This window comes from Rhipicephalus microplus, chromosome 3 (genome assembly GCF_043290135.1).
Source record: "Rhipicephalus microplus isolate Deutch F79 chromosome 3, USDA_Rmic, whole genome shotgun sequence".
Lineage (NCBI taxonomy): Eukaryota > Metazoa > Arthropoda > Arachnida > Ixodida > Ixodidae > Rhipicephalus > Rhipicephalus microplus.
This window is the reverse complement of record NC_134702.1, coordinates 40,083,774-40,106,802: the sequence shown is the minus strand read 5'-3', so window position 1 is coordinate 40,106,802 and position 23,029 is coordinate 40,083,774. Positions and strand designations below refer to the sequence as shown.

The 23,029-nt window shown below is 42.1% G+C and overlaps 1 protein-coding gene across 1 annotated transcript; it reads left to right on the top strand.

Annotated features, from left to right (window-relative positions):
- Positions 1 to 115: 115 nt before the first annotated feature.
- Positions 116 to 22,748, top strand: LOC119176293 (ATP-binding cassette sub-family F member 3). The gene is made up of 18 exons (XM_075889293.1): positions 116 to 258; positions 718 to 865; positions 2,231 to 2,378; positions 7,132 to 7,223; positions 7,609 to 7,737; positions 7,819 to 7,923; positions 8,631 to 8,780; positions 10,457 to 10,606; positions 12,187 to 12,243; positions 12,507 to 12,529; positions 13,993 to 14,048; positions 14,649 to 14,849; positions 16,997 to 17,073; positions 18,490 to 18,664; positions 19,426 to 19,606; positions 20,180 to 20,312; positions 21,878 to 21,965; positions 22,318 to 22,748. Exons 1-18 carry the CDS (start codon positions 186 to 188, stop codon positions 22,471 to 22,473), a joined length of 2,142 nt encoding a protein of 713 aa, XP_075745408.1. The 5' UTR covers positions 116 to 185; the 3' UTR covers positions 22,474 to 22,748.
- Positions 22,749 to 23,029: the final 281 nt, after the last annotated feature.

The following is a 23,029-nucleotide window of genomic DNA, read 5'->3' as shown; positions in this document are numbered from 1 at the left end:
TTAGTTTTTCCCTAATTAACAAATAAACTATGTAACTTTGACAAGTTTAGTACTTATTACCATATACCAGGTTCAAAGTTTGCATGCAGTATTTAGGTTTTTGCACTTTTTATCTAAGAGCACTAGCGTTAGAGACATCATGTATTTATGTTGGCAACCTACCCACCCATCTTTTTTTTGTCAAGATGGAAGCTGTCGAAGACGTGCTAAGCGATGCTTTCCCCGATATTGACGAAGATCTATTCGACTACCTCGAAGGTACGTGAACTGTTTCAATCCAGAAACGCTCCCGGAGTCGCTCGTGCACTACAAACTTCACTAACCGCGTCGACACGGTCATTACCATAGTTAACGTCGGTCGGCGTATCGGCCGACCCATTCATAAGTCGAGTCCAGGCCGCGTCGTTCCAGCTTAGAATTATTAGGCATACTTGGCCTTGGGAAGAGCGCGATCGTAATTCGCCGTTCTGGAATCGTAAACGCATCTCTGGCCCGTCGTTAGCCACGTTAAATGCATCGGCAGGCGTTTTGGGCGTTCAGTGGTCTGAGCCTGTTCGCGAGCCCCGCTCGCTAGTTTCGCCTTTGCCGTAGCTGTCAACCGTTTATCGCTCTCGCTAGTCTCACTCCTCGCGAATGCGTTGAACTGCAAAAGCACGTGACACAAAGAAACTGCGTCGATAGTGCTAAGTCCGGGGATTTCGCATTTTGCGCGTGCAGGCGTCTTGGACGGCGGCAAGGAAGACTTCTCAACCTGCGAAGAGGTTTACGATGCAGTCGGAGAGATGTTGCTGCAGATTGCGGGCGACACCAAAGATGAAGATGAGATCCGGGAGATCTGCGCCCGGCTGCTCCACGTCATGAAAGGGTGAGGGCTGGACGTTTTTTTTTTTTTGTGTAGTCGTTGTTGTTTTTGTTTCACGCCTTGATGATTGTGAGAACGGGACGCAAAAAAGGAAGCGCGCGTGGTCACTGACCTGACGTATCAATTCTTCACCCCCCCCCCCCTTCCCGTCCCTAGTGCGACCTTGAATCAGAAACAAGATTCCCTTTCTTAAGCTCGGAGGGCTTATTTCAGTTATGCGATCTATTCGGGTGTTTTTGAGTGGTGGGTGCTTCAGAAAACAACAAAATTACAATCGCCACTTCTAAAAAACGTAATTGATCACAGTTACGAAATACGTCGTTAAGAAAGTCATTGATGCATCGCACATACGTCTGAGATTACTTGTGCATTACTTTTCTCTAAGCTTACATCTACATTGCATTAATACGCTTAAAGAGGCCGTTCCGCTGCATCTTTTGCAGCCTTGCAGACCATGTTTATATTCGCATGCGATTGCTTTTGAGAATATCCTCTGATTTTGTATCTTTTGAAAAAGCATCAGCATTGTATGGAGTCTAGAAATTCGCTTTATTGGCATGCTTCTAGAGGTTGGCGCAGTGTCGCACACATGTGAACACGTTGCGCTTAACATGGGGTCATGTTGTCGTGATGCTTTCTATATCTAGGTGTTTTGTGAAAATCAATTCTTTTAATATGTAACCACTTTACGCCGAGCAGCCAAACTTGTCTGCTGCAATGCGTGCAAACTCAACACTGCATGTGGAATGACAATTTTTATGCTGCAGTTTCCGCCAAGTTTAATAGTTCACAAAGGTGCATCTCCTTTTATCTGCTGTTATCAATAAAGTAACTGGTTATGTGTAATTTATTGCTCAAAATCGTAATTTAGTCACAGTGAGCCTTATTGAGCAAAATGATGTATTTGATAAATTGCAAAACTGCCTTGAAATTTAATTTACTAAAAGTAATTACATGTAGTTTCGTAACCCATTGCAGTTTCGTAATTCCGTAATGCATGAGCTATGGCTGAGTGAGGTGGTGACAGCATGGTGAAGTTGTTTATGCGGTAGTGAACGTTTTATGTGAATCCTGTTGTCATTCTCACTATGCTATGTTTATTATTTGATGTGATCCTTACTGAAATTTGCAGTGTTACTCATGTATGCCGTAATTATAATTTAATAGGCATATTCATGCTCTGACCATTATATGCTGCTAATTTAAGTGTCTTCAGTGACCCAGTCAAACCACCTGCTGCAGCTTTCAGGCCTGAAAGGCCATATATAATTTTCCGTTCATATAAACTTTTGATTGATTCATTGATTGAAACCTAAAGCAAAGGTTCGTGTTCTCACATCCTAGTTCTTGTAATTTTTCTTCAACTAGGGAGTCTGACATTCAGAATGGCGACAGCCACAGCGCGCCTGCGAAAGTCCTTAACGCACCGGTGCAGCTAAAAGCCTTGGCTGCCGAGTTTGAGAACACCACCGATGAAGTTCAGAGCATCTGGATGAAGCAGAGGGACAGTGCACTGGTATGGAATGCTGAATGCAGTTATTATGGGGCTGTGTGACTGGGATCCTGCAGAGCGTTGCAGTTATGCACATTATGTTTCGGGTGGCGTGTGTGCACAACCATTAGCAGAGGCCTGCTAGATCTGGGCGTAATGACTGGGCATTATGCTCGCGCATTGCAGGTCTTGACATCCAAAAATGGGATTTCATTTTTTTTTTTTCTTGTTGCACATTTACACTGCACTCTTGGGTTAGTATCACGAAGTATTTATCCATCTGGACGAGCATGTCGCATTCATCTCTTCAAGTTTTCTTTGCCCCAGAAAAGAGTTTCGCTTCTTATATATTGAAAAGGCACCATGTTGTAGTGTGTGTGCATGCATGCCAGTTATTTTCAAATTATATAAACTGGAGCAAATTCATCAGAATTGTCTAAAATCGTGATAGGCAGCACACCGCTGTCCCTAAAGTGAAAAGTGTACAATCATTGCATTCTGTCAGTACGCATGTACTGGGAAGAAGCTTGGTGATAACAAGGAAACTTGAAGAACAGCCAAGAACCATGTGACATACTATGTTGATATGGACTATGATAGGGCCAATATGGTAGCGATAGATAGGGGTAATGTGATAGCGATAGGAGTAGATTGGAGAGCAAGCAGGGGTAGCCAATGTTATAGTTGTTGTTAAAGGACAAAATGGTGCTCGGCCAGCCACGTAATGCAAAAGACAGATCTGTTGGAGTGATGTAAACAATACCAAGGGACGGGAGATGCTGCCAACCATGGTGAGCAGTTATGTGGAGCAATAAAGTTTGAAAGTTTGCAGGCATGAAATGTAACTAGCTTGCTGTAGACAGGGTGAAATTGAGGTCAAGACCAGCCAACAAGGAAAGAGTGAAATGAGACTTTGCCGCACTTCTATCATCAGACGTGTCTAACTTCGCTATTACTGCAATATTTAGAGAAATTCTCATGGCTGCACGTTCGTTGTTGAATGGTGCACAGTTGTTGCACCACAACTAAATTTTGACCTCTGGGTGGTTTAGGGGCCCTTTAAGGGAATTTGTTGCCTCGTGAATAGACTACCCCTCAAGAATTTTCAGAATGCATCAAGTACGAGTGGAGTTGGAGATTTGTTGCATGCTGTAATTGCTTTTTCTCTTCTTCCATCCTGACGAGTTTGCTTGAAGCTAAGCAAAAAGAGATGACACAGAGGAAAGAAGTTGCGAGACGTGCGCGTCATGAGCTTGAGGACTTTTCTTTTTCAAAAGTGTGCCTTAATTTCAATGTTATCGCGAGCGCACACATGTGCTAGCACACGAAGGCCTTGGTGACTATGCAGATCACGATGTTCAAATCAAGCAGTGGCCATGACTTTGGGTATGCGGCATCATAAGTAAAAAGAATAGGGAACGCACAATAGTGGAAGCTTGGGCTAGTTGGTTCGTAGTCATATTTGCGAGATGTTTCAGTGCGCGAACAAAGGAAAAATAGACAGGGTAGACAGAAAGCGCTGACTTCCAACTAACTTTATTTCACAGAGTGGCAAGAATATATACGTCTAAAAAAGGAAGATTACAGAGCATGAAGGTAAAATGCAAGCCTAATCTACATATCAGTAACAAGGCACATGTGACGGGTCCTCTATTGCCTCAAAGCCCAGCCAGGTAATTATGTTCAGCCTGTGATAAAGCAACCGATGAAGTGCTTACGCATTTATATCCTAGCACGTGTATTTTTTCTGCTTCGATAATTTCTCGGGTGAGCTGGTCCCTGTGCCTTGCCAATATAGAGCACTGATCAAAGAGGGGTGTGCACCCACAATCTCAGCAATGAATGCCATGATGCCCTTGTACCACATTGTGCACATTGTTTCGGTGTTCTCGGAGGCGGTCATTTATGCACCTGCCGGTTTGCCTGACATAGATGCACCCACACGTCAGTGGAATCAAGTATACGACTCCCACTGCGCATGGGACGTAGCGTGTCCTGTGCGCGACAGAGCACGAGGCAGAATTTGCGTGAGGTGTATTGACCCGTTTGCAAAGCCTCTGCAATTTTTCTGGTGCAGAAAAAAAAACTTTTTTAGACGTATATATTCTTGCCACTCTGTGAAATAAAGTTAGTTGGAACTCAGCGCTCTTTCTGCCTACCCTGTCCATTTTTCCCTTTGTTCGCGCGCTGAAACATCTCGCAAAGAAGAGGGAACGATTTGTAGCTGACTTTGGGAGTTAAATTTGCTAACCATGTACTGCGCTAGAATGTTAGTCTCATGTGTTCTCAGGTGCCTCAACTACTGATCGGCAGGATTTTCTGACTGTGCGGAAAAAAAGTGTCGCGTGGCCTCTTTAAGAAAGTGTGTGTGTTTGTTGTGTGTATTTAAAGCACAGTTGGATCTACACTTAAGAGGAACAGCAAGCTTCTAATCAAACTTGGATAACTGTTCATCTTCTTGGTGTAGAAGTTGTAGTGGGCAAAAAAGACATGATCAACGCAACCATATTTTTACGGGGCTTTTTAACTCTCGACTGAAACCGATGGAAGCAGACAGGCTCAAGCGTTTCCTTTGATAGGGGTCCGCACTGTTTGTGCAACGTAAGAGCTGGGCAGGGAACAAATGACAAATTCAAGGGGGGACCACTCCCTGTTGTGGCAAAATTGATAGAGCCACGGGCATCACCTGCAACTGCAGATTTGGCTCCTCCTTACAGCAAATTGCTTTCTACTTTTTATTTTGAATACCTTTTTAGGTTTCACAGTGGCGGTTTTACTGATGCTATTTTTCTTGCTTGTATTTTGTTTTGCTCTACAAAGATTTGACGATAAAAGTGGTTCTCTTTAATAGCCTGGGACACTTCACTTATACAGTTAAAGCTCGCTGATTAGACATTTGCTAACTCGGTAATTTGGATAATTCAGATGTGTTCTATGGCCTTGGCAAGCACATGTAATGTTTAATTGCATTGAACTCTCGTTAATTTGGTCATATTTGGCCACAACTTAGTTAATTTGTGTGATAGCATTCTAAGCACAAATCGCTGCAAATTTGCGATGCAAAGAAGTGGAAACGTTTGTGAACAACTCCAAATGGCAGCGAGCCCTTAGGAAGGCGTGCTTACCATCCAATATCTTACCACAATCGTGTTGTTGGTGACCAAAGTGTTGGTGGCCCTAGCAAACTCATTTAGTTTTGTAATTCACTTGGTGCACAGAAGCTGGCATGGGCGGTATCTATAATCACATTTATAGTGACTGGGGTTGTAGCTGCAACAAGATGTCGTTTCGTTTTTGGTGTGCCTTCAGAGCTTCGTAGTTTCCACCTATGATTGTGCATTAGCCAGCCAGGTTTATTCAGTAGCTGAGGCTGTGCTCGGCATTTTATTGTGACTGCGGGCGTAGGCTGCACACGTGCATCCAGAACTGCGTAAATGCTGCGGTTGTCATAAATGGATAATGACGCAAAACTTTTGGCCTCGCGTTTTTTTTTTTTTTTGTTACAGTGTGTTGCCCAGTAAAAAGTCATAACATGGCATATCGTTTGCTGCAGCAGGCGACAGATAATTACAAGCTCTCTATTACCCACTATTTTCAGTTTCGGTTTGAGAGACTCTAAAAAATACAAGCCTCCGGGTGCAACTATAGCCACCTAGCATATGTAGTGCTCGACCGCGTCGGCACACAGAACTGCGACGTGCTTCTTCATGGTCCGCATCAAGAAGCCCTTCTGAACAGGAAATGAGGCAACAGTGTTGCCAGATCAAAAAATTTCAATGAGTGCACCGCAGCCATGGACTTGCGAGCAGCCGCGGAGGAGTATAGACTACTGGAACAAACACAGCAAAAAAAAAAAAAAAAAAGAGGCTATAATGTCATCATAACTTGTTTTATTACCTGCAGCCTGGTGATGTGAGGGAAGTAAGGGGGTCACCAAGGGTCACTTTTATAAATGGTGTCAATACCTTCCTACCTTCCAAATTCAAACTTAAATTCATGTACGGTACTTTCCATGTTGTATTCGCCGTTGATGCTTTTCAGATGATATCGGCATGTTCACGGAAATTGATAGTGCAGGCTATCACGACCGCAAAATTTTGTGTCGGTGCCCCCTAATTCAGTGACCTCGATTTTTTTCCCCAGTGGGCGCGGCACAGTTTTATTTTGACTTCGGATAGTACACACGCAATGTCTCAAAACTCACATGATTGAAGCTTCAGCAGCAGTCCACATGGTAGCATAAAACTCACTCGCTGCATTGTGATAGACAAACAGTCAGTTACTGGCCTTTTTTTTTTTCAGCACAGTAATTATCGTCATGCGAGTGCAGCGGTTTTGGTCCTGGTGTTATCTATTCAAAAATGGGTTCAGATCACGTTTTGGCTTGCTACACTATGGTCTTTAGCTAAGCTCATATTCTGAACGAAGCTGCTAACGGCTTATATTGCAACTCTTACACTGTTATTATGTAGAATAGGTCATGGGTGTGTGTGTTCACTAAGAAAATGAAAATTCATATTTATAGTTTTCTTGATGCATTTTATAATTTCGCATTTCACTTATTTGGACATAACTTGGTAGCCATGAAATTTAAATTAACAATCTTTTACTGTACAACAAAAGCAACCAGGAATATTCTGTTGTAGATGCCTTTTTTTTTACATTCTTAGTGTAACAACCTTGCACGCTAGTAGCCATGTGGCATGCATTAGCATCAGATCAAACAATTTAATGCCAATAATTGTGGTTTGCCAAGCCATTTATTTTGTTTCGGCAGCAAGTGGACCAAAAGAAGCTAGAAAAAGCAGAGGCCAAGTTGAAGCAGAAGCAAGAGAAACGGGAAGTCAGTGGCGAGAAGGTGACCCCGGTGTAAGTGTTTGTCTCGTATTTTTCGTTGAACATCAATCCAAAAGATAACTTTGCCTTTCGTTTGCTGTTCTGGTAACGAGCCAGTGATGGTGAATTGAATGACATTAGGTGTTTCAAAGAATGATAGAATGATCTCTCAGTATAAGCTGACAATGAGCTCCTACAAGCTCACAAAACGTGTTTTCTTTAACGTATAAATGTGTACTGTTAGTATACTGTCGGGCTGTGTAGTAGTACTCGCAGGTACACTGAAGAGCATAGTTCTTAATTGACTTGACTATTTAAACGCTGCTCTTGCAGTCAGCCCTCCACTACGGCGTCTCTCATAATCAAATGGTGGTTTTGGGACGTTAAACCCCACATATTAATCAATCTGCTCTTGCAGTCAGCCAGTGTTGAAGGCTGCTACGGCAAGTCAAGCAGTCAGCAAGAGAGAAGCCCGTATGGAAAGCAAGGGCAGCAACCGAACACAAGACATTCGTGTGGAAAATTTCGACATTGCCTTTGGTGACAAGTAAGTGAATGGGAACTGGTGTACTTGGGGGAATAGTGAAGTGTGTGTGTATGTGTGCATAAACTACTTTCTTTATTGCAGAACGCTCCTTCAGGGAGCCAACTTGACACTGGCTTGTGGGAGGCGTTATGGTCTTGTGGGCCGCAATGGTATTGGAAAGACCACACTTCTGAGGATGCTTTCTAGGTAGGCTAGCTTTTTGTTTTTGAGGAAGAACATGAAGAGAAAGAAAACAGTGATTGGAAAGCCTGGTATTGGGATGGGCCATCATCGAGCATTTTCAACAGTCAGATTAAGGGAAATTTGGTTTGGTTGTCTGCTCACCAGGTTCTATCAAAGATTTCGGTTATGTACAGGGAGTTATTAGGTGCGTCGCATATATGTGACTTTTGCTTTCTCTTGAAGCACAACTTCTTTGAACCGAAGGGTACACAGCCTTCGGTTTAAAATCGCATCTTCTGCCCTTTGTAGTCGCTAATCACCACCATACAATTTCCATGTCAGGCTTGTTTGTTACCTTTAATCACTACTTTCTGTGGTAAATAGAGGCACTTCTACCCAGCTGTGTACTAGTATTCTGTTTAACTGTCTTGGTGAATTGACTACCCTGAGAAAGCACCGAGTGTAGGTCTAGTACAGGCACCAGAAATAGAAACCTTTAATTCGCTGCTATACTTTCATAGTAAGAAAACCTGTGTAAAGTTTCTGTGTGATTTCAAGCACTTTTAAAATGGACATCTGAGTACTTTGTTTTGCTAATTATGATTTTTCAAATGTGGCAGATTAGAGTACGACTAATTCAATGTCATTTGCTCTTTGCACTCTCACCTTGTTTTTAAACTTTTCTTGCTCTGCACAAAAACTACGTCACAAATTGTAAAAACTCCTTCCAGTGGTCAGCTCAGGATTCCGTCACACATCTCAGTGCTGCACGTTGAGCAGGAGGTGGTCGGAGATGACACCACGGCACTGGACAGTGTCCTCTCCTGTGATGAGAGGAGGCAGCGGTTGCTCAACGAAGAGAAAGAGCTCACTGCCAAAGTGTGAGTGTGCTCAACTTGTTACTAGCTTGGGAAAACTTGTGTTGCAATGAAATGACTCGGTCATTTCCTGCTTTTGATTTTTATGGGAAAGGCAGCAAGTATTTACATAAATTGGAAAGTTCTCTTACTGTATGCCACAAACATTTGCGCAACAGGCATTGGGGCGTGTGTCTTGCATAACAGCGCTTCTTATTAGTGTTTTACCAAGAGAAAGTTTCAGAGTGTCCACACGCTTCTTTGCACTAGCGTTATGATAGATACCGTAGGCATGAACATTGAAAGGCTAAATAAGTGGTGCCATCTGCCAGAGTCAAGATGAACTTGGCAAGCATATACCGTAATTGTTTCTAAAACCAGGTGTGATTTATTTCTCTGCTGGTGTGAATTCTTGGCAGCAGTCTAATATTGAATGAATAGCTTTTGTGAACTTTTTTTTTCTCTAGGACACTGGGGGTAACATACAAATGTGTTCATAATTGTGGTTGCCTGAAGTGTAAGAAAATGTTGATATGATCATTCGTATTGCGATAATCCAATTCTGGCATTCTATTAAACCCTCACTAAATACTAGACAGAGCTAATATTTCTGATGAATCTGAACTACAATGCTAACTGAAATGATCTCAATAACATAGGCTAGCTTTGTACGCTTTGCGATTTGCACAAGGGGCTGAAGGGAGTTTAGAGTATGGCCGCAAGTGATGTAGACTATCGTGTTTAATGGCTTGTCAGCAAAATGTTTTATTTGTTGTCACGAAACTAACCCTGAAGAGGTGCGGGGGAAAGGAAAATAAGAACACACACACATACTTGTGAAGTCACGTTTCTGTTCGACCCAGAACGCTGGCTGTGGCGAAATTTGAGCATAGCAAAACAGCATCATTTCTGAAACCCCATCTTGGTGTCAACAGTTGGGGCCAGGTTGACTTAATAAATAAGCTGACAAGCGAAGTGCTGTCATTTGTTGGGTTATGTAGTTTATACAGGAGATTTGTTTCCCCACCCTTGACCACACAGTTTTTTACTATAACCCTTTCGGTCCCTACAAATGCATCAAATTTGCATACTTTAATTCTAAGAAAGGAAATGAAGCAATTTGCTGTGTTGTGTCGGTTTCTGTAATTCATTGTAATAAGCATGAAGTTAAGTATTTCATTTTTATCCAGTCAGTCATGTTACATCTTGACATAGAATGAAATTGTGGGCTCCAAATCTGTGTGAAATTAGTTTTTGGCTGCATTCACTTTGAGAAAAGGAAACTAATACTTTTCATGTTGGTTGCTGGAAATGTCACTTCGAACGACCCAAAAAACAATGTAGTGCCTTCGTCGAAGAAGTCTGCTACAGTCATATGCAGCACACTGAAGTTAAGTGAAGACATGTTGGCTACGCAGAATGTTAAATTAATCCAATAAGTCATGTATTATGCTCTCTTTTGGCCACAACCTGACAGAACTAGCATAAAAAAGTTGCATACACAAACATTGCCACTGCAGCTAAAGGGGATATGGCCGTCCTGATTACGTAGAGGGCATTATGTGTTGAAGTATAACATTTTTTCAAATGCATGCTGACAAAGAAGCTTACATTCTTGCTTCCTACAGACTTGTGCTTCTTTGGGCAGCGTTTTTGATGTTGTGCAGACAGGTTACAAGACTGGCTTTTCCGTTTTACAGGGCTGAAAAAGATGACCCTGCTCTGAATGAACGGTTGAGCCAGGTCTATGCAGAACTGCAGCACATTGACGCGGACAAGGCGCCGGCAAGGGCTTCGGTCATCCTAGCCGGTCTAGGCTTTTCCCCTGCAATGCAGCAAAAGAAAACCCGGTACGTCTTCCTCATTCACTTTGCTCAACTCCATTTTTCATATTTGTTAGTTCCCCTTTAAATCGACCTCAATCTGCAAGACCAAATAAATCTTGGAATTTTAGTATTTTTTATCAATTCTATTTTCTTTGAGTTGACAGTAAAACGTTATTAGTCAATGAAGCGCATTTCATCAATTTTATTCCAAAACCTCGGCTCCGGTTATTTGGTGCGCATATTTCCAAGTATTTTCTCACATTTTAGTCATCCTCGTGCCAACAAACTTTTTGAACTTGTGAGGTTTCTACAGTTGTTTATTTTGTTAATTTGCTTTTCTTGCTCATTAAGCCTGCCCTTGTGGTAAGTGTTCGTTATGACTTTACAATCATTACAGGCTACAATCATTACAGGCTTGAACGCCCTTGATTTTAATTTGACACTCACTTGCTGGAAGCGAAGCTGAGTTGGCTGTTGGTTCACCTATGGTCGTGTTGTGAAACGATTAAAGCTGTGCTCGTAAGCACGGATCGTGAGAGCCAACAGCATTGTCTCCTCTTTCCTGTCACCCGTATTTTTCTTGCGTGCTGCTTGTGAAAGCTTCTCTAAAGCTAAGCTTGCCTGAAAGGAGTATTTATGTTCTATTCTTCTGGGCAAAACAAATGTGTTTTCATGTTCGTTGCCTCCTTCAATTTGTTTTATCTTGCAGTGAATATTGGGGCACATGCGTATTATTGTTAATGTTACTACGTTGCTGTTGCTTTCAACTGCTGACCATTGCATGATGTCTTTCACAGTTTTTCCCGAAAGTTGCTAGAGTGAACTAAAGCTATTTCAACAAAGTTCGAGAAATGAACAATACAAACAAAGACTATGCGATTTTTCCAATGCAAGGGGAGAAAAATCCGAAGGAAAGTTTGCAAGAAATCAAAAGCTCAAGCAAAGTGCGCAAGGTTCCAAACTTAATTAGATGAAATATTGTCAATATGAGGAGGTATGTGTTTGCCGTTACAAGTGTATGAAATCAACTCGATGCGTCATAATGAAATGCCATAATATGCTTACTCCCATGGAGGAGTAATTATAAAAAGTAATTAGCGATGGTCACAGCAAGCTGGTAACAACCATACAAGCAAGCTCCTGAGAATGTCGCACTTTTGATATCTGGTTACCCAGGCCACATTTTAATGGGGGGTAATTCTAGACGCCTAAAGCACCACAGGAAGAAATCACATTTTAATGGGTGTAAAATGTGATTTTAGCTTGTCGGATGCTCAGTACTTAGTTTGTAGAGCAGGATTTGAAGCTACACTCAAACCTCGATATAATGAATTCGGATATAATGAAATATTGGTTATAACGAAGTAAATGAAAAATAGTCTCGCAATAGCTTTAGTGTTAAAAAAAAACCTTTATAACGATTTTAAGATATAACAAAGTTATTTTCATGTAAGATGCAAGTTTGTTATAATGAGGTTCGAGTGTATTGTGGTTACTCTAATAGCTTGGCGAGCATCTATCGCCACATTCTGGTGAAGAGGATGCTATGTCTTTAATGAAGGGATTGGAGTGTGATCACAAGCTTTTTTTATCACAACCCACAGAGAATTTTCCGGAGGATGGAGAATGCGAATAGCATTGGCAAGAGCACTATTCACGAGGTGAGTCATAGCAGCCATTCCTTTATGCATCAGAAACGATGACCGGTGAGAGAATTTTCCTGCCATATTTGCAGTAACTAATTTTTTCTTTTTGAAATTGCATTTCGAAAGCGTTTGTTGTGTAGATGCAATCGGTTGCAACAGTTCAGGGTGCACAACGAACAGGCACTCTTTTGGTCCATGTGTATTGTACGCACGCAATTTTGATTTTTTTCTTTTCTGGCATGTTGCCTTGACACAGCTTTTTTTCTTTTTCTTTTCAGGCCTGACTTACTGTTGCTTGACGGTAAGCTGCCCCAAATGCTCTGACCTGCAATATAGTACTTGCTCTAGATGTATCTTTTTAGTGTTCTTAAATTACTACAATACGTATTATTGTTCTTCCGCTTGCTTTCCGTTCTACCAAGGCATAGCTCTACATTTATGGGAAGATTGGAGGTATTGCGCACGTCTCCTGTTGCTTTTTGAATTGTACAATGCGTTATTGTTTTTGCCATGGCACTTGACTCAAAAGCTCTACGCATGTACCGGGAAACTGAGAGAAATTTTCTATTTATTCTTAGCTCTTTGAATGAAGGTTCTCACATTCAAAATATCTGGGAAAGAAATGCCACTCAGCCTTGAAGTGGTTTTAGCATTTCACTACTCTATTGGCTTTTCTCGGCCACTACAGTTGTGTTCCCGTCAACTCACATTGGAGTTCATGGGAAATGGAACTGTGTTGTTCTGCAGCTAGGTATATGCACTGTTGGTTTACCAGAAGAAAGTTAAGCTACCATACTCACGATATGATGCAGATGTGCCGCAAAGATTGACGCTGGCAACAGACAAGGCTAGGATTTGAAAAGAGGTAGGCAAAAGGACAGAAAGTGAGCATGATATCAGATGTTGCTAATTGTCGTGCGTGCAGTGCGTGAATCTGGGGAAACAATGAACACTGCACTGCTGTGTTACCTAAAGGCCTAACCCATGCGCCTATGTCCCATTTTGTGGTTGCATCGACATCTAAGTGTCTCTTGGCTTTTGCTTAAGCACGTGAGGTCTTGATAAGATTGTGTCACATCCTCGGGTGTCGAGAAGACGTAGCTTTTTGTAATGATCTATCTAAAACCTTTAAGCCCAAACTCCATAAGCGCGAAAATGCACGCGACAGCGACGAGCGACGCGACGTAGATCGGCGTCGCGCGATCAGTCGCTAGCGCAGGCAAACTCCATTCACGCGACGGCTTCGGCGAGCGAATTCCACTGTTGCTGGCATGAGGCCGTCAACTCGCACCAAGAAAGCCGCGTAGCGAGCGGTTTCCAATTTAAAAATAAGATATATTGTTGTGTAATGGAACGGAAAGTGTTTATTATTGCCTTGCAGCACTTTTTTATATGCACATGCGTAATAAACATTGCGTTATTTTTTGTTGCGCCCACGTGACTTGGGCAGGGTCACGTGCACCTATGATGTCTTTGTCTTTTCCGGTTTTTCGCTATTGGCTGCTTGAGCCCAGCACTTCCGGGCGATGAGCGACGGTTTCCAAATCAGGAGAACCGAGCGATCGCGCGAAAACTACCCCGCGACACGTCGCGCGAACGCCATGTTTCGTCGCTCATAGCGTCGCTCGTCGCTGTCGCGTGCATTTTCGCGCTTATGGAGTTTGGCCCTTAATCATGTGTACACCGCCCGTGTTACAGTTCTTGCGTTGAACTTTGATTGTGTGGAGTGCATATCACTGACTGTAAGCCTGTTCTGTCCCACAGAACCTACAAACATGTTGGACATGAAAGCAATCATTTGGCTAGAAAACTACCTTCAAGTAAGTATTATAATTTTCACTTGATCTTTATTTTTCGCTACAGCTTATAAAAGATACATCTGCCGTGCCTTTTGCACATTGTGCTTTTTTAATGTTTTTTGCTGTTGCATGTGCCGTTGTGCAGCGCATTGACTTTAGTTGTGTTGGCAGTGCCATTTCGTATTTAGGTCAATTTGATTTGTCGTAGTATTTTGTGCGATGCTCTGTCTTCCGCTATGGTCTTTCATTTCATACAGGCAATGTGGTGTATTATTAATAGATTATGACTTGCATGTTAACTAGTAGCATGTTTTCTAGCACTGTTAGTTTTAAATTTATTTGGCTTTGTTTTTCATTGCAACATCAAGTGAATGGCTACATGTCAGCTGTTGAAGGCATATCTTCCAGATTACCAAATTGTGGGGCCTGTAACATACTAATGATCTGAGTTAATTGAAATGTAAAGTTTTGATCAGTGTGCTATTGGTAAAACTGAATGCTCATATTACTGTATTTTTATTGCTTTTGTGTCTCTTGCTACTTATCTTGCTGTGCCTATTATACTAGCGCGTGCCACATTGGTTGGTGGATTTATGCGCTTCATGGTCATCCCTTCTACAGGACTGGCCTACGACTCTTCTAGTTGTCTCCCATGACCGGCTCTTCCTGGACACCGTGCCCACCGACATCCTGCACTTCCACTCGCAGCAGATCACAGGCTACCGGGGCAACTACGAGAACTTTGTCAAGGTCATGACTGAGCGGCTCAAAAACCAGCAGCGCGAGTATGAGGCACAGCAACAGTACAAGGCACACGTACAGGTATGCAGATGCAAGTTTCTGCCAGTGCTGACCAATCCATGGAGAACCGTTAATTGAAACTAGGTGATGAAACACTGAATTCTTGCCTCAATTTTGCGTGAAGTCTAGCACAACTCAATTCGCTTTCAAACATTACTTGGTCACAATCTAAGAAAAAAATTTTAAGCTCTGTTCACGTTAGGTCGGCATAAAAAAGTGGAACTCATTCAAGAAATATATATTGCTCTTTGGACTCGCTCGGACTCAGACTCACTAAACTTTTCCTGAGCCGAACTCACTCGGACTCGCATTCGCGAAAGCTTTCTTCAACCGGACTCTCTCAAACTCACAAAAATAATACTCACCTGGACTCACTCAGACTGGCAGCTCAATCTGAGTCCTAGTCAGACGACTCATGAGTGGGTTTACTGACCTATGCTGCCCACAGAGCTGCAGTGTGCCTGCCCTTCACCTGCAAGAGTCATGCTAGCAGGTTTCCGCTCGAACTGTTAGTGCTTTTTCTCGGCTAATGTAAAAAGTCAACAACTATTAATACTAAGAGTTAAAGGTTTGTCATAACTACCTGAAGCATTACGGTTGGCTGAACGGCGGTGTGAGAATCCGCGATGAAATTTACTCAGGTATTCAAGCTGACAGACGCAGCGACGCGAACGCGAGTCTGTATGGGTAAGTCAACTATCTGCGAAAGGGAGTACTGTCAAATTCTGAGCAAGCTCTCTCTCTAAGGCGAAAGGCAATTCGACAGCGTTTGAAGGGGAAAAGGGGGGCTTTGCTCGGTCATAGAGCAGAATTCAAGGCGACGGCTAAGGCTACAAAATGCGTGCTAATGAAATGCTTAATTGTGTACGCAAGCATTCAGTGTTTCCAAAATAGTGAATGAAACAGTGAAAATGGTGGGAGGGGAGGGTGGCTGTGCTTGCTCTGTCATTGGTGCAAATTGGAAACCAAAGTCTCTCAAAAAAAAGGAGGGGGAGGTGCTCGCTCGGGATTTCACGGGAAGCACTGTTGGACAGAGCATTTCTGCTAATGCTCTGCCGGAGGGACAGCAGTAGCTGTGGATGTAGTGGACATTTTTTCTTGGGTGGTTACTGGACCTGCGCGAATATTCAAGCACTTCAAATGTTTGGACAAAAATTTATTTTGATATGAATTAAAATTTTGTTCATTTGTACCCATTCATTCCAAATTACACGACATGAACGATAAGCTGTATATTAGACAGCTTGTGACCTGTTTGTAAACACGGTTTCACTGCAGCTTAGGAGTGCTTTGCCATGAAAACACCTATCCAGGAAAAAATCTGTGTTGCTACAGAGCCTCTAAGTGTGGACATATTACCCTCACATCGATTAATCATTTTTAAGCCTAAGAGTTTGTTATGCAGCCTTATATGCTCCAAGTATAGTAAACTTAAAACGTTACATATTTTACTGGTTGTCAATTACGTCCTACTGAAATTCGAATCCTACTACTATTCATAGTGCAAAAAAAAAAAGTCATTTTCACATGCCTTGTGGCAGTTAAGAAAAGATGTTATACAAGTTAGTTGGGTAAAAAAAATATTGTACATGCATGCACACACACACAAACACACACACACAGGGTGTCCCACATAACTTGAGCCAAGAATTTGAAAATGAAAGACACTTCAGTGGCGAATTGAACCAAACGCGTACTACTCGCACTAGCCTGTAGGTACTCAGGCCATTTTTTATTTCTCCCCATACTAATCAATAATTCTTAATTACCTTTTTTTAATTATGGACTGGGAACCCAAAATATGAATGCTGAAATGTAAAGCACTTTCAAAAACCACCGACTAAATTGTTTCCTGTATGATACGTCTAGCGCTCTTGTTTTACGTCAAGCCTATAGAAGCACTATAGCAGTGCGCTCGTGGTCCGTCACACGGCCTCTTTTCACATTTCACAGGCATATATATATATATATATATATATATATATATATATATATATAAACACACACACACCTACTATTTATACAATTCTATTCGAAATTATTCAACCAAGTTGCTATTCACTTAAATTTTGCTTCGTATATAAAATTTACTATGTATGCATTCCTAGTTGTTACGAAGTATAGATCTCACTGTTGAATCTTATTGGTTTGTTTCTCTCCTTCAACAGGTCTTCATTGACAGGTTCCGGTTCAATGCAAAGCGTGCCTCCCTAGTGCAGAGCAAATTGAAAATGCTGGAAAAATTGTGAGTCTCAGTTTGTCTCATTTAGCTTAACTTTTGTCATCAACACCCAGCTGCCTATTCAGTTAGGTGGCTGTACTAAGATTCGTCACTTTTATTTTCGCAAGACTGCTCAGTCAATTGGAATTCTTGATTTTTCTAATGAGACCGTACAAACATTTAGCATTTGAAGAGAACCTTTCAATTTACATCTGTACTTTATCAGCGTTGCGCATGATGTTCAGATATTGCTTCAGCCTTTACATTAGTAATTATTAGTTTTACGTGAATAATAATCAGTTTTATTTATCTTCTGTGTGAAGCTTCTTAGCAAGAAAAACATTTCTCAAACAGTGGACAAAAAAGACAGAATCCTGTGTGCTAAAAATTTAGATTTAGCTTTGTGTCTTGTTTGTAATGATCCCGTGAAATCGCTGTCTACTAAAGTGACACGCTAGGCAGCTTTACCTACGTAGCATCGTGTTCTTACCATCCGATGGTACTATGGTCAAAGCCAGATATATCTTGAAAGGGACTGTGAAATAGCTCAACGTGCTATCATTTCCACTGTGAGAGTATGTCCATATGAAGCTTATTCGAAAACTTTGCTTGTCTTGGAAAGTATTTGTTATATATTTCTTATCTATAACTCCATGAGGAATGTGCATACCAGACTGTGGGAGGCCTTGCGGTTCTCAAAGCAGTCTTATTCCGACAATGAGTGACCACTGGCAGCAAGCTTCACTGCACTGCAGTTAGTTCTTTTCATTATAAGTATTCCTTCTCATATTACCAGCAATGGGCCGTCCAGCAGGCCCACGAAGCGGCCGCCAGGTACTCCCTGTCGGTTCCTACGTGGGAGACGCCCGCTACGCGCTAAGACGCGTCCTGCAGGACTGAAATAAAGTTTTTTCATTCCATTCCATTGCACATCTGTGATTTGGTGAAGCTTATAAAAACAAATTCGTCATTATGTGTAACATAGACTCTTCATACTGTTGCTGTAGAAGCCAACCATGTATTAAAACATGCACCTTTGCTTACTTTTTTATCCCATTGCAGGTACTTTTATTCATACCTAGTGCCTCGTTTGAGGCCATCTATAAAATGGTGCCGTTTTGCCAGCACATATATTTTCAATGGCTTGAGAACTGAAGTGATTGCAGTACTCTTTAGGAGACGTGCACTTTCAGGAATATATCATTTGAGTTAATGAACGCAGGGGCTAATAGGAGCTTGGCATAAGCTTAGTACAGGGCTGCACTTTTGCACAGGATTTTACTACTTTTCGGTGTAGAGAATACGTTGATTGATCTGAAATGGCTTTGCTTTTGCAAAAGTCAAGTAATTCCAAAAGCCAGGCTAGCCGGACATTGCTCTTACGTAGGCTGTGACTAGTGGAGGTTGTGATTGGGCAAGAAATTGCATTTCTTGTTGTAGACCGGAGCTGAAGCCCGTAGAAAAAGAGGTCGCTGTCACGCTACGGTTTCCCGACCCGGAGCCCCTGTTCCCTCCCATCTTGCAACTCGACGAGGTGTCATTTGCCTACAACCCCGGCCAGAACGTGCTGGAGCGTGTCAACCTCTCGGCCAACATGCAATCAAGAATCTGCATCGTGAGTTCTCTCTTGCAGTCTTGTGACAACTGTTAATAGCTTTTGATAACAAAAGAAAACGAAGGAAAGTATGGGGAAAGTTGACTGGTAAGCGGAGATGAAAGGACTCTGAAGGATAGCATGCAGAATGCGAGAGCTTCACTATCATTTTAACGAATCATGTGCGCACCAGTCTCGTTACATCACTGGCCCACATGCTTATTTCTTATCTTGTGCACACGTTAATACTAGTGCATAGGAATGAGGGCGAAATTCTTTTGATACATGAAAGTAAAACAGGGTGAGGCTCGTGAATAATATAATCGTATTTGTGGAGAGCTATAGCCTCAGTTGGCCTGCTGTAATGCATTGCTATGGCACTCTGTTGGTTAGCACAAGGTTGCACGTTTCATTTTCAGTGGCGTTCGCAGCATTCCAGTGTAGGAAAAAAAAGGTTTATCATGAGAGCTCTCCATGTGGCAGAAATCAATTTTAGTCATTTGGTATTGCAGATGAGGGGTAAGCTGAGGGAGGGGTCAGTATGTATTGAATCATAATGTTACAGTGAGGGGAGGGGGAAAATATTGGATGAGAACACAAAAGAGAAGAAAAAAACAAGCAGATACTGAACCATTATAAATCAAGCTTCTGTTCATGTGCTCTTTTTCTCCTTCATATTTTTATTGCGCTGTTACACCATGAACCATTCTGGTATTGATTCTGTTTTCTGGAACTGGTACCGCGCTGTACTGCGATTCTGCGTGTGTGGTCTCTCCGACCAGGTGGGTGACAACGGCTCTGGCAAAACAACGCTGCTGAAGATCCTCAATGGCGAGCTGAACCCGACAGCAGGAGTGCGGCACGTGCACCGGAACCTGGTGATTGGCTACTTCACACAGCACCACGTCGACCAACTGGAACTGGGAATCTCCTCGCTAGAGTTCATGGCCAAGCAGTTTCCTGGTGCGTGCATGTGGCTCTTTCTTGCGTTCATTCTCGTTGCAGCTGCTTGTTAAAGAACCCTAGGCAATCGATACTAACCCAGAGACACCGCTCTGCATTAGTGCCTCTTTTGTTAGCAGCTCCAATCTTATTGCTTTAAGCAACTAACTCCCACAAATATATTAATGTGAGTTCTTTGCAAGAATTAATATTCCATGATCAATTCCCGACACGTCAGGGGTGTCGGCAAAGATTTCTGTTGCAATACCGCGTGACCTGCCGTAAGGAGATACTGCTGAACTTCTTTGTAAGAGGCGCTGATTCAAGAGACAAATGAGTACAACACACCACTGTGCCTGTGCTTGAATAGGGGTTCATGAGAAAATGAGAACCTGATGCTCTGCTTATAAGAGAAGCCTCATGCAAGAGACTGGGTTATAAAGGGGTTCAACTGTAATAGCATTGTTCACAGCGGGCTTTTGGGGTGGCAGCACAATTATTGCACCTCTTTCCCAGCTCCTTTCTTGCGAATGACTGTTCTGCACATGTCTACATTGAAAGAGCAGCTGCAAGGATCTGTTCCTTCTCTTGCAGGCAAGCAGTCGGAGTACTACAGGCAACAGTTGGGATCTTTTGGTGTTACGGGTGACTTGGCATTACAGACCATCGGCAGTCTCTCTGGAGGCCAGAAAAGCAGAGTCGCATTTGCCCTCATGTCTATGCTACGGTGAGATTGCTGCAACCACATTTATTTTAACCCCCCTTCCCCCACCTTATGTCAATATTGTTGTCACATCTGCACAGTAATGGTGATAGTAAATGAACAGAAATGAAAAACGATGATAAGACTGGTAGTAATGTCCCCATCAAGTTCCCACAACAGCTTATTGTTATTCTTTGGGTCTTGACGGCATGTGGGGAACTGGAAACTTGCAAACCTTTTTAGCTGCTACATTTGTAACAAATTCTTGGATACAACGAAGTTATTCTCGTGTCAAGACGCGACTTGGTAATAAATCAGATATGAGTGTATGTTCAATCAGACACCTGAGAAGACTTCTGTAATCGCCCTTATAGCAATCCCAGTTAATTTGCAGTGCTTGTTCCATTCGTATTTTCGCGTAATGAGTAAAACATCTGCATCACATCACCGGCTGACTACTTCATCCAGCAGTGTAGTATTCAGAGTACTGGCCCAATCCTGCCAGAACATGGCTTCACCTACGAGGGGTACAGCTATGTTAAGGGGGCAGACTGGTCTTTGGCACCGAAAAGTGACAAAAAAATGCATTTTTAAAAATTGGCATATTTGGTTTCTGCAAGTATTTTTCTATCTCTATGCAAATTTTCACCCACCAGGAAATGGTAATTTTTCTTTGTAACGACATTCTAACTGTCCCAATTCTTGGTGCTAGCACAATGCAAAACCTGCAAAAAAATTTGTAATTTGCCACCACCTGTGGCTGAAGCTCTACTACCAACTTATGGGCGCTTTTTAGAGCATTGCAAAACCTGCAAGCCGTGATTGGTTGTTTTTTGAAGAAACTGGATGTTAGCAGTTTTTTCCACTTTTTTCAGAAAAGTAAATTTACGACTGTTCAATTTCGAGGCCTCAAAATCTCTGTAGCTAGGGCAGTGGCAAAACAATAATTTTTTTTTGCAATAAGAACCTGTACATGCATAGAATGCAAGTATGGGAGTAGAATTCAGAGCACGAACCTTTTTAATTAAATATGTGACACAATTAAAACTGATTTTGAAAATGTAATGTTCATTTTGCTGTAAAATAATCAAGAAAGGGTGAAAAAACAAAAACTCTTGCATACTTTCAATCTCTAGTCATTAGTCTGTTGCCATATCTTAAATATCACTTTTAATTAAGTGTTTTTTTTCTATGGTGGCCTTAAACAATAGGGGATGAACTTGGGTTTTCTCAAACATAAAATGAGTTACAGAAAAAGTAATTACATATTTGAAATCAGCAGAAAAAAACTGCACAAACGTGTGCATTTTGATCAATATCAGTGAAGAGATAAACAAAAAATGTCTAAGATGAGTTTGCCCTTTTAGGTTGCTCAAAGTTAGTAAACAGACTTTTTTGTAATCCTGGAAAGTTGATATAGCAAGATAATCGTAATTTCATTTATATCGTAAAAAAAAAAGGGGGGGGGGTAATCAACGCTGGAGGTGTGCACCATTTATTTTGTGCAGGTTTTTCGTCTCCATTGTTTGGCTTGGCGCTGTCAAATATTAGTGGACTTCCTTGCTTTTTTTTTGCTTTTTTTTTTTCAGGCCTCATTTCCTAATTCTTGATGAGCCTACAAATCACCTGGACATAGAGACCATTGAAGCCTTGGGACATGCCCTGAACAGGTTCCAGGTACGTGAGAACTTGGGGAGAAGAATGCAATTTATTTTGTGCGTGCTTGCATGCACATGCACCTTTCTGTAGATATGCTTGGTCGGCTTCTGTGTTTCTGCATAACTATTTCAACGACTTTATTTGTATTACTTCAGCAGAATGCAGCTTGAAGCAACGGAGATAGTTTAATTGAATAGGCATCCGGGTGCTGAAATTGATGCAAGATGAAACTTTCTTTTCTAGCAATAAACCTATGTCTGTGCAATTAGCAGCAGTGAAAGTAATAGGCAAATTTGTAAAAGTTTGTCCAAAGACAAATTTGTAAGTCTAAACTGATTTAGTTATTTACCTTAATCTCACTATAACACAGGGCGGTGTGGTGTTGGTGTCCCACGACGAGCGACTCATTCAAATGGTGTGCCAGGAACTGTGGGTGTGCAGCAACCGCACGGTGAGAAGCATTGAAGGTGGCTTCGCGCAGTACCGCAAGTTGATCGAAGAGGAGTTGGCAGCACAGGGACAGTGATAGGCAGAGCAACGGTCTTCGCGACGAGGCAAAACAACAAGATGATGATGTGAAGGGGAATCTTCGACTGTGGAAAGTGCAAGGACGTGAAAAATATGAGCAGGCTTAGCACGGACTGACGCTGTGCCACTGTGGTCCAGACAACTCTTTTTTTTTTTTTCATGTGTCTGCATTGCTGGTCTATAGGCAGCCATTTATTTATCTTAAACAAAAAGGAAAAAAAAAATCTAGAGTGACTTGTGAAACATAAGGAAAAGATGTTTTTTCCTAGCTAAGTAGCATGTTTTGGTGTATTTCCTAGGTGTAAGTGTATTTCCATGTCTGCACTCGTTTTGGTACGTGCATGGACTACAAACTCTGTGTGTTACGATTCAGCTGTATGAGTCGCATTCTATGATGTGCCGGCATCCGGCAAAACTATACTATTGCCTGAACAGGCCGCGTGTTTGCAGCTGTCCTAGGTTGCCAACACAGCGGGCGGTTCGTTGCGGTCGGCTGTTTTTGTGCTGCCGCTGCGACCTTGTCATCTGTACTGTGCATTTGTGAATCCTTGGTT

Coding starts and splice junctions, on each gene's coding strand:
- LOC119176293 (XM_075889293.1), top strand. CDS start 186: ATGGAAGCTGTCGAAGACGTGCTAAGCGATGCTTTCCCCGATATTGAC. Junction 12,530..13,992: donor TGACTTACTGTTGCTTGACG/GTAAGCTGCCCC, acceptor TCTGTCCCACAG/AACCTACAAACATGTTGGAC. Junction 19,607..20,179: donor CATGGCCAAGCAGTTTCCTG/GTGCGTGCATGT, acceptor CTTCTCTTGCAG/GCAAGCAGTCGGAGTACTAC.